This window comes from Osmia lignaria, chromosome 6 (genome assembly GCF_051020975.1).
Source record: "Osmia lignaria lignaria isolate PbOS001 chromosome 6, iyOsmLign1, whole genome shotgun sequence".
Classification (NCBI taxonomy): Eukaryota; Metazoa; Arthropoda; class Insecta; order Hymenoptera; family Megachilidae; genus Osmia; species Osmia lignaria.
In genome coordinates, this window is record NC_135037.1 from 6,419,421 (window position 1) to 6,435,296 (window position 15,876).

Consider the following 15,876-nt stretch of genomic DNA (forward strand, 5'->3'; position numbering starts at 1 on the left):
TTAGTAATTGGCTCATTTCTCCGCCACCGTCTTTTCATAGAAATACAAGAAAATGAACCTCCTTCGGTTGAGATTTGATTAGAATTGATAAAAATATATATTTTAAGAAGGAATAATATTCTTATTCTTAGTTTGGAAATTGAAACATTTCGTTTAAATTATTATAAATATTCACTATTATTATTAGAAATTCTTTGAAATATAATAGATAAGACTGTCTGAATGTCTAATAATATGACTGGTGAATTCTTATAGTAATTTAAAAGAAGTGATCCAATTTCCAAACTAAGAATAAGAATATTATTCCTTCTCAAAATATATATTTTTAGTTCATTCCTTTTAAATTATTACAGGAATTTACCAAACATAGGTGTTATTAGAAATTCTTTGAAAAAATAGATAAGAGTTCATTGATAAATTATTTCAACCCTTTGCCCCACACTCGTGACACAAATTACACTTTAAACGTGTCAAACTTGGCTGGTGCTTTTAGCATGTTAAAATTTTCAATTTAATTCTAATTTTAATTTGCCCAGACAAGAATTGTTGAATGCCATATATGCACGAAATTTCAATGTTATTTATTCATTTTATAAATCAAGCAACGAATAGTTAACTCTGACCGACGTAACTATCGAAAGGGTTAAATCCAAACTTATACATTATTCTCCACTGTTCCTCCAAATTTCTTCCAACAATTCAACTCGGCTCATTAGATCCGAACAGCAGGCAGCTGCTCGCTACGGAGTACGCGAATGACCATGGAGGTAATTAGCTTCTTCGGGGTCGGTGTCCAAGTAGCCCGACGATACTCGAGATTCAATAGAACCATAAATTTAAGACCTCGAGTTTCGAGGAGCAACAAAAGCCGTGGTACGCGAGGAGGACGGACGCTCGGCTCGGGGACGATGATAAATATTCGTCGGGGATCGTCATACGTGCAACGGGAAAATACAGGAGGAGCACGAAGTCGGCGGAACAACAACGATAGAAGAAGAAGAAGAAGACGAAGAAGGGGATTTAGCACCTGAGGGGATGCACAGCATGATAAATGCGATATTCGGGATCGTGGAGAGGAGAGCTCGGGTACGAAGTCTCCTCGGTAGGCGACGGAAGCGTAAAAGGAAAACAGAATGAAAAAAGAAAAAGATGGGAGAAAAATGGAACGGGAGCAACTACGTTCATCCCCGTGTCACGAGGACACTATTCCCTGAGATATAATTGATAGCCGTCAGATTAAAAATCTATTTTGCTCGAAACACATCGAGACCCGTGAAGATTTATTAAATGAAATTACAGTAATAAAGGTTGTGTTTGCATCGATTTGCATTCTTACGTTTCTCTTTTCTTTTTATTTTCATCCACCATCCAAGGTGACGTTTCTCATTTGCAACAACTGTCAGGTAATTTACTCGTCATTCATTTTTTGTTTGATTGCAAAATTTTGTAATTTAAAATAAGAAATCAAAAGTCAATTATGATATTTTTATTAATAGGCAATTCAAATGTTAATGCAATAATTTAATTCACGAATGAATGGTTTTGTTCGAAATGGTACCCACGTATTTATTGTTTTTATTTCATTAGAGATGGGGAATTACATTCGATGGTTTTTCTGAATGACAGTTTTCATTAGGTGGGCATGGAATTTATGAAGGTGTAATACGGCACGAGGGAATAATTAGTTTCATGGTTTTTCACCGGAAGATTGATCGTTGTGTGAGGAATGAACGTGGACAATGATTCAAGCAACACGGGAAGAGGATTACTCGAGAATGCTGCCGCAACATGCTATGCGTTTCAAGATTTATTACCGTCGCTATAATTTATTTACCATTTATGTAAGTAGACGGGGCACAGAAATAGAAAATCTGTAAATTCTATGAAAGAGAAAATGGAACACGACGAAACAAGAAGAACGAGCCAAGTGAAATAATGACGAATTTTAAATTAATCCTAATTCAGAGAATTCACGACACGTACGAGGGTGTATAATCCGGATTCAATAGCGCGTAATTCAGAATTAATTCTAACAAATTTTCTCTCGCATTTTCGAGCATCAGCCATAGAGATCCATTTATCTCTCAAAATTACTTTTAAATATATAATTCATTACTGTTTGAAATTTTTTTTCTTTACCCTTTAAATTTTCATAAATTATATCACTATCTATTGAAAATTAATTAGTCGAATAGTTACATTAATTAACACCTAATGGACGAGCCATATAGAGTTACGTTTTTTATTGTATTGCCCTAAAAAAATCGCAAATGGAGAAAGATAGAGAAAAAACAACCCCTTCATTAAGTGTTAATCATAATTACTGTCTACTTTTATATTCCACAACAAATTTATTCATTTACTATTATTTTGCAAGGGATAAACGTCTATTAATTTATTATTATTATCTTAAAAAAAATTAGTTAGTTACTAACTATTTGAAATGAAGAATAAAGCAAAATGCAGAAGTAACTTACGTTGTCCCCATTTTCCAGTTCTCGGATGAATGTAATTCGGGTAGAGGCCTTTAGGTTTTTCCAGGTTCTTCAACACCTTTCTCACGTTCTCGACCTTGCTCTTGAAAACCGGATTACCGGTGATATCACTGAGGTAGGTGAATTCCAGGTGCATCGTGCCGATTTCAGAAAGGATGCTGCACCCACTGCTCGCCCAACCGTAATTCTTGCTTGCCTGAAAATCATTCGATGAAATATCGTGTTCGATTAGCCGTTGAGAAAATTCAGTCAGAAATAAATTCATGATCGAACGGATTCAATTGAACGAAATAATAAAGAAAGACGGACGATCGTGGCGGTAACAAAGACACAACACCTGCCGCGAAACGAGGCACGCTTCTTCACTCGTCTCTCTTTCTCGCGCCAAAGATAAATATTAACCCCTGTCGCGAAATTATCGGTTACGCTTCAGATAATAATGAAAATGTTCGGTTTTCGCGCGGGACTTAATCGAATTCTCCCCGGCGGGACGAGGGAAATTGAAAGAACGGATCTTTAATTATCCCGCTGGAAGTCGACGGTGAAAGTTGGGGCCGAGTTTCTTTATTTAGATGAATCTATAAGAATTTCGATGGATTTGTAGCGGGGCAAATTAAATGATTTTGTTATGATTTAATGATTCATTTGCATTTCAAATTTTTCGCTGTTATTTGTGCAAACCAAGTAAGCGAAGTAGATTTTCTTGAAAGGTATAATTAAAATTAAATATAACTCTTCGTCCAAGTACTATCTGCAAAAACTGCATCTCCATTCGAAGCAACCAAGTTTTCAAGTTGAATTCAAGGATGTGACATTTTACTATCGTGTTACGGAAAAATGAAGCGGACCATCAAAATGGACATTCACGGTGAGGAAAAATCGAATGAAAGGGAAACTCGGAAGGGGGTGTGCGAGAAAAGAACAACGGAAACGGAATAACGTATACAAGAAGGATATGACGAACAGTTCTTTTCTGAATGAGGGATTTCAAGTATCGTGAATGCGATAAAACTGTAAACGTGAAAGAATGTAACAAAAAATATAAAAGTTTCATAAAACAAGAATAGTAGGAGTTTTCTTTCTAACATTCATAAAAATAATATTAATATTTACACAACAATGTTAAAAATAAGGAGAGAGGAGTAATAAATTGAAGAAGTAAGAAGCGTTTTGACCCAGAAGTACGAAGAGAAATCAATGAAAAAATGGATAAAACAGTGAGACACAAGCTTTCAGCGGTTTATTATCCGTCCAATCAAGAAGTTGCATATTATTCTTCTCAATACATTTTTTTCCATCGTCATGGGCATTATTGTTATAAAGAACGAAAAAGAGAGTGAATTTACTGCGATATAAAAAATACTGTTCTTTATATTTCCCGTTTTGCGAACTGATTTACGAGTTCCGGAATCTCTTCCTATTTTTATTTCGATGATACTCCAAATTTTGTTTCATATTTTTCATTTATTTTATTTACGATTTGTGGAAGAAAAATGTGAAAAAGTGTCGACTCAATTTAGTAGTGAAAACAGTTACAAACATTATATTATTATAGAAAAATTAAAAACTTCTTAAACTGCTTAATTGTGAACTGTTAATTTACCTTTATTTTTGCAATCATAAAAAATTTGAATTGTAAAGGGTTGAAGTGTAAACTTTCTTTGACTCGGAAGTCGTATTTCACCAAGCGAAAATTTCGGTTCGCGGTTGTGTTCGAAATAATTAACATTAAAACAGACTGGTGTCGGTTCGGTGGTTGACGCGAAACCACGGAATCCCAGACTTACCCCGGTATGGAGATTGATGAGGGAATGAGGAATTCCGGTTTCCGTATGGAAAGCGGGCAGCATCCGTTCGCCAAGCTGAGCCGCCTTATCCCGGAACATCACATCCCCGGTGAGAGCGTAACAGGCCAGCAAGCTTCCCATGAAACGAATGTTCGTCTCGAACAGGGATATCTCGGAGTTCTGAAAAAGAGAAGCAGAAAAAAAAGACGCTTTCATTAATGCACGTCCATCTTTGCGGAAGAGCAGAAGGGTCTAATTCGACTGGCCGGGTTCCAGCAATGGAAACGCAACGACCAACCTCTACGAGGCGACTTCAATTTATTTGCCAGAATTACGGTATTATTTTATCATTTGATCATTTTTATAATCTCCAAATCTTGATAAATTAATAATTTGACAATTTTTACTTTTGTCCAACATACATATGGAGTAATACTATTAAACCCTATAAAATGATTGACCGGTTTTGTTCAAAAAGCAAAAAATATAATATAACGTGTTTTTTACATAATAAAATACAACTCTATTTGGAAGAAAAAGTATTCGGGCTACGAAAGATTGTATTTTATTATTTAACACTTGAACAGCGGACTTTGTTCAAATAATTTTGAAAGGGACAATGTAAAATTTAGAAAAATGATAATAATATGAAATATAAAATTAAATTAGAAGTGGAGCTTCTCCATGGTCCGCCGTCCGAGGATTAAGAAACTCATTACATTATATTTCTTATTTTTCAAGGAAAAGGGTCAATCATTGTATAGAGATCAACAACTGTATACGTTATTCTAAATGTTAACAAATCTTAAATAGAAATAAATAAATAAACGTGAACATAAAACATTTTTGTCTGTGTCTTTTTTTATTATAATAATGATTATATTTCCTGGCATTGCACAAACGTATAGAAATATTACTGAAAGTATTAGAAAAGGAAAAAAATATGCAAGTTGCATTGCACACCTGAGTCCAGGTGGTAGAGACCGGTTCCATACGCGATACACCATGGATTTGTGAAGTCAGATTGCTTTTTGTGCTTCGTATATTTTTACACTGTTTGTTGTACTAACTCACGTTGCTTGCATTCGGTTATTCCTTGTGAAACGGATATATACGATGTTGAATACAGTTTTTTTAATATCAACAAAGTGGTATAAATTGTAATTAAATCGTCTAACATTAAAGATGATTAAAAGTAAGTACGTCCGTCCTATTACCTCGTTGTTTAAACAAGGGTAAGTTATCATTTTTAAAGTCATAAATATTTTTCACCAAAATATTTTTTCCTATGAATTTCCATTCAAAATACTACAATGTCACATAAAAAAAAATATTTAAAACCATGAATGATTTCTATGCAGAGTGTGCTTGAATATTTTCATCGTTACCGAAGCTACGAGTATGGGAATGGAGCGTAAAAATTTGTCAAAGCTATTTTTTCCAGATTTTAAACCGAGTTGGATATTTTTACGCGGAACATGCATTCTCTTTTAACCTGGCCATAGGGGATAAATTCAACCGCACCATATATTCCTTGATTCATATTGGAAAAAATATATAAATTAAAGGATTTGGCTATTTTACGCTAGAACGCCCGACAGCTAAAAATTATTCAAACGAATTAAAAAATGTAAACGATAAAGTTACACGTTCGAACGTTTAGTTAGAAGTTAATGAAGTCACGAATAGATTGGATTGCATTCTCTATCTCGATTCGTTCTCACATTATTCGAAGCACGTCTGCAACACATTCTGCAGAAAAATGGAACTCGGCAGATGCATTTCAATTTTAAGTGCAGCAGAGTATTCAGGATAATTTTCAAGACAGATATACACACGTTATATTAAATTTTTTAATTTCTATCAAATGAAAATAAAAAACTAGCAATAATAATATGATTATTCATTTTTCTAATTTATCCAACTTGCTATATAACTTTCTTTGTTTTAATGATAAATAGTGAAATTATTTAAATATCAAAGGGTTAGTATAATTCTGACACGCTCTGTACTGTGGAGTGTCAATGGAAGAACGCAGAATAAAAATCGCGATGAGGTCGAATATACAAAATATAGGGATTAAAAATCACTTTGAAAGCCGATGGACATGAATGATACATAAATCACGAATCGACGATTTTACAACAACCGTTATTCCTATAGTGAAGCTCGATCGAGTTAGACAAGCTTATGGCCGCGTTTGTTTCGTTGCTGTGCATTGCGATGCATCATTTCCCTGGGAAAATGCAGCGTTGCAACGTTCAGAAATGCAATTCCGACGGCTCGTGAATAACGCGGCTTTACTGCGATAAACTCGCGAGATTTAAAGTTGGCCGAAACTTGTATCCGGCTTTGCAGCGGGCGTCTGCGAAGTAGCGGAAATTCGATGATTAAGTTTCCAGCTGGTGTTTAATGAGCTAAGATTATTATTAGTTTAGCCCGAGTTATGAAGTTATTTCTCAACGACAAACTGTCTGCAGCTCGTCTGCTTTGCTTTTCTCTCCCCGTTCGTATTCTCTTTTACATCGAGCTTAATCGTGTTGCTTGCTTTTACTGTTGTTACTTCCATCTGTAGACAGGGTACACGCGTCAACCTGAATGCTCGTTTATCTTTCACTTTGTTTCCTCTTCCGTTTTGATTTTCTTTCATTCATCGTGAACGTTGACCGAATTATTTTCGTTCACAGACTTTGATAACAATATCTGCAAATAGGAATAATTAGATAACAAAATATATTTTAAAATTTCATTCATCCTTGAGATTATTATTATTATTCTTATATATGATTTTTAAAAAATATAAAAACTGGTAAATGGAGTGGCTGCTAACGAGTCAAAGTGCACCTTTAATATATACCTTCATTTTCACCCAGTTAATGCGATAAAAAGCGAAAAGAAAAAGGGTACACATAAATTTTTATTGAACTTATAAATGGCTAAAAATTCACGGACGTTCGTGTGAACGTGCTTTTAAGATTACTGACAGAGGCGGTAATCAGCGCGGCATAGGTATTAATTAGGAGGAACATGAAGATAGCGTTGGGTAACTGGTGAAGGGATATTAACGAATCTCGTTTATAACAGGTATATCGGTATTATCTGATTTAGAAACGAAAGAAACGCCGGTTAATTAACATTTATGTCTTGATACTGTGATAACAGGTGTGTAAACCAGTTATCTAAATAAACGGGATATATTTAGCTCATATTCCATTTATCGACAAATCCAATTATCTGCTTTTTATTCGACACCGTTCTCAAGTTCATGGTCAATTATTCAACTTGTCTTTTTATTAAAAAACTAATGTTTTATTCTTGAAATGTCTAAAATTTAAAACTTATTTAATTTTATTTAGAAGCTTAATACGTTGACTGTTATAAAAATCACCTATGATCTATATCTCGAATATTGTATAATTAGAAATAAAAGGGAGAAAATTTTGCACGATGCCAATCTAAAAATCTGAATTAAAAAACGAACCGATTGAATCCCAATGAGAGCCACTGTATTTCTCCGGGTGCATCGCAGCAAGTTTGAGGTGTCCGATGCGGCGTGATGCAACGAAATGTGCGTATCCCGGTCATAAATAGCACGCTGCAATTTGCCGCATCTCGCTGGGCAGTACAGCCGACAGGAAAATTGCAAAATACGATCGGCTCCACCTGTCGTAATCGCAGCAGTTTATCCTAATACGAGAGATGCTGAAGACAGAGGTGTGGCATCCACGAGAAAGACGTAATCGCTTTCGTAACAGGTACCTGTGATCCCCGTAACAGGAACATTCAATTTAATCATGTAACAACGAATTAATGCAATTGCACCGTTACAAAATATATATACGAAGATATTAACCGAAAGTTAAACGCAGTAATAATTTTTAAAGGAACAGTGTAAAATTTGTAAAGTGAAATTAAAATTGGGATTCTCTCCATGGTCCGCCAATCCAAGAGTTAAATGTCTTACTAAGATCAATTAATTTTTCATTGTAGCATTAATGGGTTAATAACTTTTCTTTTTTAATTGCAAACTGCTGAAAAATCATACGTAACGTTAAGCGTGAAGACCTTAATTATATTAACCGAGCACCGACGGCTGGTTTACGAGGTCGTTAAGTTAAAAGGATTCAACGTTGGCCCTCCATCTATCGAGGATGTCGGCTCGTGTTGCTACGCTTTCCGCTTCGACAGGTGTGTCGGATTAACTCGTTTACTTAGGGCCTAATAGCGAGACCTTCTTATTAAGCCGGTGCTTCGTTAAAAGGAAGCTGCTTCCTCTTGCTTGGTGGCCTTTAACCCGACTTCCGCCCTCCACAACTCGCACCCTCTTTCAATTTCTTCTGACATCAATTCTTCCCCTTCTTTTTTCCTCTTCTTTTCATGATTGCACCAGCTTGAGCATCGACGGGATTTATCCGGAGATTCGATCGTGAGATTTTTGTAAGCATGTCCGTTGCACAATCGAGTCCGTGAAATTTAATTTACAACCCTTTTCAGAACGGTGTTAATGAATCGAAGCGGGAAATGAATTTCTTCGCTGTTCTTTTGTACATTACCTCGAAGTACCTACTGTCTTTTTTTCTGTTCGATGGTTCGAAGAAGGGTCTTCAATGCAACGTTTCCACTAGAAGTTTGTTCGATTACTTGTCGTCTTGTTTGTTTCTTTGTTATTGCTTCACGGAAAATATTTCATCCTATGTCGCCGGCAAGTTCTAATTAAAACGTCAGGTTTTGCGACGATTCGATAATAATTGGAACTTTTTTTCGTTCGTATTTTGTGGAAACAATATCGCAGTGATTTGTCTTGAAAATCGTATACCTTCTACGATTGAAGATCAATTTGTTGGAAGATTAATATTTTTTGAAGAAATATTGCTAGATTTGGTGAACAAAAATTTCTCCAAATTAGTATAATTAATTGTATTTTATTAATTCTTTGAATAAATGTATAAAATGGAAAAGACCATGCAACAAAGAATGAAATACAATTATAAAAGTATAATCTTAAAGCATTTAACCACACAGTATTCGATTAGAAACCTTGTGCTCGTCCACGATATCCCATTTCGCAATTAAAAGGTAATAACACGGGACGGGCGTAAACTTTTCAATTATCTCGATTACCGTTCGTTCGAAACCTTTGACCAACGAGCGGCGTGAATGAAATGAAAAAAAGCAGCTTCCCTCACGAATTCGTGTTGGCCAGCACTTTTGATTCCTTCCATTCTATCCAGTTTCCAATTAATACATTCCAAAGGTACTCGTATACTAATCGAAAAGTTCGCTGTTATTTTACTTTCGCTCGCTTCGTTTTACCATGGAAAGAAGAGTCGACCAGACGATATATTAGAATTAAAACATTTCATGCTTTTTAGTAATAACTCTGAATCAGGGGGCAATACAGGCAATAAAATATAATTTAAAAAATAGAAAAATTTAATTTCATCTTGGTTAATTCTTATTTTATATAAAATATTCGAAATAGAATATTTCGAAAATAATAGAAATGAAAAATAATTTTCTCCAAGATTTCCAATGCTTTTATCGAAACATAGAAAACATTTTCTGAAAGACCATTTCCATACTCAAAATAAGAGACGTGGTTCAATAAAAAAAAAGCAACCGCGTTTCAACAAACAATCCACGTAACGCGTTCACCTAATTCTCAACGAGAGGAAGCCATAAGAATAGTCGGAAAAGATTTCCAACCGTTCTTCCGCTCCGATTTCCGTTTATTCGACGCATTTTTCTCGAATCCAGCGCTGGTCTACTCCGCCGTCTCGGTTCACGGACAGTAAAATGAAATTGTGATGATTATTACCGTGTCGTTGGCGCGCGTACGGAAAACGAGAACGGAGATGTAAAAGAAAGAAAGAAGAGTCGGAAAAGGCAAGAGAGAACCGAGTGAACGCGGAGGACTGCTTAAAGAGAATCACGACGAGAGGGGTGGATCAGGTGGCGAGTCGAGTTGAAATTGGTCCTTGGCCAATATTGCGCGCCCCGACGCCGCCACCAATGCCACCTTAACTATGAGATACGTGACGAGACACCTTAACGATTCATGGACATCTTGGAAGAGAAAATTTTCATGCAGTGTTGCGAAGAATGAAATAGATGAAGAAATTAAGGAAGGTGATGCGCTAGAACGCGTGCTAATTGGAAATGACGTGTTTTTTTATAGATTTAACAATTTTATATCAGATTTCGTTTATGTAGAAATTTTCAATAAATGTTAAGTTTTAAATTGATATACTGTAAGTACAATTTTTTGATACTTTTATGTCATCAATTGTCTGAATTAAAACTGAAATGTTCAGTTTTCTTTAGATAAATAATAAATCGCGTTAAGATGGTTGTAAGTAATTTTTCTGAAATAAAAGTTTAAACAGGGCACGAAATTAAATTTGTATCGCGAAAGTGGTTCAGGGGAAGAGGAGCTATATGAGCAGCTTGATATTGCATCGCGTAGCAATAACGAGCAGGCAATAATAGTGTATTAAAACAAAAAATGAGGCCAAGCATCCTTGGGAGCAGTACTCATAGAGATATATTTAGGTGCAATAACCGAGCATTCGGTCTTTCTCCAAGAATTTCGACCTTCTTAATAAAGTTCTGAGCTGGACCACTCGACACAAAAATCTTTCCTCGGGAATCGATCATCCCCAAGAAACCATTTATGTACCATCTTATTTTCAGTTATTTCTGTCGAATAAAATCGCTCTAATAATGTTTGATATGATCATTGGGTGATTAGGTAAAGGTCAGAGTGGCCCTCAAAAAAGGTGGCTCTTGGCCCTAAAAAAATGTGGGCTGCATCATTATCATTCCAAGATTCTAAGATTCTAGGATTCTAAGATCCTAAGATCCTAAAACCCTAAAATTCTAATATTCTAAAATTCCCAAATCCCAAAATTCCCAAATTCCAAAATTCTGAGATTCTAATATCGCGATATTCTAAGATTCCGTGCACCTCGCCCATTCCCGAAAAAGACCTGCTTAATCAGTTCAAATTCAAAGGTTAACAGACAATGGTCGCGTGTAATGTTTCCGGTGGTATGAAAGCACACCAGGAGATGGATTACGCGAATATGATTACCGGCAAGAGATTGTTCGCAAAACGGCTAGGCGATTCGGCTCGCGAGAAGTACTCGCGTGCTTTTCAGCCACTTGTAAGGGTGTGCAAGTACGAGCCTTCTGTACAGCCTGGAGATAGTCACGGAAGCACTTTCGTGAGTAACAAGTTTCGACGCAGGTTTCGCATGCTCCACTTTTGCTCCCTTCACGATGCCGATGCTTACTCGCCTTTCGGCTCCCGGTGGAAGTGGTTTTCAGGAAAATGAGCTTCGCGTCGTATCTCGACACAGCGGAGCTTTTTACGTCGAAGCCGAGCATCGTGACCGGGAACATAACCGGAGATCTGCACTGCAGGCATTGTTTCTTACCATCCTACGAGATTAGCTCGAATTAATGCGAATAGAGCAATATACCTGGACGATCATTCTTTGAAACGTTAGTGCGGAACCATAGAGGCGTTGAAATTGAATTTTCTTTTCAGTACTGATAAACTATAAACATTTTCTGCAAGTGACGACATCGTGAAGTACAATTAGGTTGTTGTATATTAATCCTTAATCCACGAAATTAGAGAATGAAAATAATATGTAATACATAATTAAATTAAAATTGGGTCTCTCTTCATGGGCTAAATAATAGATTTAGAAACATATTAGTATCGTTTCATGACAGAAAAGTATTACGAAATTGTACTTATGGCATATCAATTTAAAGCTTAAAGCTTTATTAAAATAGCTCCATAAACGATTTATCAATATTTTTAGTATCAAACGAATAATTACTAATTATAGCCAATAATGACTGATTTTGAAATGTATGAACTTTGACAGAATTTCATGACAGAAAAGAATAACAGAATGGCACTTGTGGTACATCAATTTAAAGCTTAAAATTCCACAAAACTAGCTACATGAAAGTTTCAAAGAATACCTGTGATCTTTCGAAAATTCCACGCCCTCACAGAACACCACTTATCAGCATACAATAAAGCATCAAACAAGCAGAGGAAAACACACCACTGTAATTTTCTACGAGTTGGCTACTAACTGACAGTGCCGACCGAGTCTAGAATAATTCTCTTTCACGGATTTCAGCCGGTGATCGTTGTAACTTCGCGCTTCGAGCGATAATGTACCTGTGGATGGCAGATAGAGACATTACGCGTGCACTTTAGATAAGAGAACCATCTCGGTAGCGTTACGAGGGTACATGGACTCTCTATCGAGCATCATTCTCGCCTTTTCGTTTTTCTTTTTTCTATCTTTTTTATTTCACCAGCCTTCCCTCGCACAAATGCAGGCTGCGATCGCAAAGTCGATCTCGGTCGCTAGAGCTTGCTCGCTGATTACCGAGCAGACGCTTCACGCTTCGTTTCCAACGAATGCTTTCCCCATTTTGTCGAAGATCGTTCGAGTTTGACCGAGACGAGACGCTTGTAATTTCACGCCGCTGACTTGGTCTCCTTCTTTCCTCTCCACCCGAGATTCCTATGCGATTTCATTTTTTTCTTCACAACCTTTCCACCTGATGAGAGACTCCGTACAACTCAGATCTCTTATCAGGATCCTGTTCGATAATTTTTAGCTCATTTTTCTTTTTTATTCGTACCTTGATATGGTTTCATACTGTACTACGATTTCCTTCCACGTCTACCTACGCTCCATTTTATGTTCAACCTGTGAAGTGTCAGTTGAAAATTCATTTTAAATTACATATTATAAATATTACATACATAGAGTGTGCGTTTGATTAAATTGCATTACGATTTATTGAAGGTTGAAATATTGCAAAATGGAAATTGTGCTAATTTTTGTTCTTAAAATATCCATCAAGAAATTTTATTAAACTATGCGATATTTACCTGAATAATATAATTTATCGATAGCACTGAAGAATTTCCTTACGAATATCTATCATTTGAATCCTCGATACAATTTCTAAACGAGTTGTTTTAGAGAATTCGAATTCAATTCATGGTATTCATCCCTCTGGATATCCATTATCGATCAAAATCAATAGTCAATTCCACAGAATATTCTCCCTCGAAAGTACACCCTCGTTCCATCGTTTATTCCTACTTTTTACCTTTGAATTATCTGATATTATGTTTATACGAAGGGTGGCTTAAAATGATTGGCAGGAGGTGCAATTTAAACAGCGTTTACTCTACTGTTTACACGAAGAGGGTTGTTTCTAATTCGTGTAACTGCAATTATGTCAGGTACAAAGGGTGCGTGAAGCATAAATTACATTCATTCGACATAATATTCTTTGCATCGCTAGCGGGGTCGGAAGGGTTAATTTAATTTCTGATGCAAATTTTCATTTCTGATCTGTGTCGCGTAAAAATATAAGTGCAGAATACACCACAGAATGAAGATAATTGCGGGCAAGTTGATTACAGTTCGTTGGGTAAGAAACCGGGGGTAGTTTTCTTAATCAGCGTCTATAAACTCGTGAAAGCGGCAGAACGATGAAAGTGTAACGTGCAATGCAAACTTTATTAACTTTGTGTGTTACTAACAGTTGCTTCTAGTTTCCAGCTTATAGTTCCTGCTTTCAATACAATCTTTGGTTAATCAAACATTTTTCTAGTTAGGTATAACCTCATTATATCATTCTTGCAACATTACAGCTCGGTTTGACATCAAAATAAATACAAACTTCACGGATCGATTAGATTTTTACAACCGCTGAATTAATTCAATACTAGTTTCGTTCAGTTTGCGATTAACTTAATATTCCTCAACTACGAAAGCACCACACTGTGAAGTCTCATTCATTTCTGTGCATTCTATGTTAACTATAGGTTAATTACTTAAGTAATTAATTTTCTATTACATGTTTCTGTAATATTACATCAATACTATTTGTGTCGATCTTCTATAGAAGCCATTACCGTGAAATAGGAGATGCATATTTTTAATATCTGAAAAAGTTAATTAAGAAGACGACTTTGTGATAAGGAGAATATTATAAAATCTGTTTAACATAAACGTGGAAATAGTGAAATTAATAATTAAAAAATTTTTCTGAAAATGACAAAGCATACGAAAGTTTCCATCGCTTATATAATATTTTTAATCCAAATATTTTTGCCATTATTCTATGTTAATTTTAAACAAACCTTAATATTAGAAAACAATGTACCTGCATGAAACCTTCAAGGGATGGTTTAAAGACGATGAATAATTGCAAGCGAAAGTCTTCGGATGTTTTCATCATAACGAACAACAAGAATTTTTGCGTAGACAAAGAAGCCTTATACCAATTGGTATTGTATCTGTGACCATCGATCTAATTATTCCAATGCTTATGTGTATAATTATAAGCAATAAAAAGTTTCAAATTACATCTGCAATGTAACGTTGTCAAAAGTACTTAAACATTGTTGCCATATGTGGGTCATGTAAAAAAGATATATCAGTTCGCTAAATGTACATGTCAAACACAACATTGCCTCTCTATTTGCATCTAATTTAAAAATGGTTTGAGCCAGCTGAAAAGAAGCGTTACTTTGAAAATTATCTATGAAGTTTCTACACAACTAAGAGAAAATGAATTACTCACAAAAAATATGTTAATGCTTTGGGTAATGATACTTAATAAAAGAAGTAACATGTACGATACTGACACAATATTTTCAAAAATGTCCAAATACCTTTGTGAACAAACATGATTAACAGAAGTAAAAATGGCGAATCGTTATAGCCATAGTAAAAATAAAATACTAACTTTATTACTCTTCTGTGGATAACTACAGCTGTTATTAAGAGTCTCTTACTGTTACCTAAATGTTTGTTTGAAGTGTGACTGATCTGTTCCATGACACCTTGGTAAACGTAATAGCTGTAAATTAAGATCTTTCTAAATACAAACTCATATATTCTGCGAAAATTCACTTTTTCTTTCTATAATTTAACGTTAATTGGAAATTAAAAGATAGCTATCATGCCTAGTTATTTGAATTGTTCGCCTTTCTTTTGCTATTTTTGACACCTTGCTAATTTTGGACGGTCACAAGTTAATTCCTGTCTGCATTTACGTTAGTTTATACAATTCTTAGGCTGGAGAGCAATTCAAAGTTTTAAAAGATCACTCTAGATTGATTTCGACGCATTACGATTAAATAAAGTATACTGAATTTTATTTAGAAGTTTTCATATCATATTTAAATATGCACGAAAGGGTTTTGGCTCGAATGAGCCGATCAGCAAGGTGTTAATATCACAAATATTTAAAATAGCTGCAAGAAAATAAACTATCCGTGTACAGTGATTCCTCAGATTTACCTGACAAGTTCATATAAAGCAGCGAAATGATGCAACCACAAAAAAATCAATGAATCTGATCCAACAAATGCACATGTATATATCAAGAATGTAAAATACTGATATATTAGGATCAAAAAACGATACTTCCTTTCGTCAATGAAGTATACTGCATCTATAACGTACGGACGAGTATAATTTAACGGCGCGACTGCATCCAAAATAGAATTGCACGTCTCGTATCCCATGACT

General features: G+C 35.3%; 1 protein-coding gene across 3 annotated transcripts in view; it reads right to left on the reverse strand.

Annotated features, from left to right (window-relative positions):
* The window catches only part of alpha-Man-Ia (alpha-Mannosidase class I a), a 350,946-nt gene that overhangs the window by 8,861 nt on the left and 326,209 nt on the right, over positions 1-15,876 (reverse strand). For all 3 annotated transcript variants that reach the window (XM_034318322.2, XM_034318324.2, XM_034318323.2), the window contains 2 exons: positions 4,283-4,462; positions 2,478-2,691 (listed from right to left, as the gene is read on the reverse strand). In XM_034318322.2, coding sequence (XP_034174213.1) covers positions 2,478-2,691; positions 4,283-4,462 — 394 coding nt within the window. The remainder of the gene's footprint in view (positions 1-2,477; positions 2,692-4,282; positions 4,463-15,876) is intronic.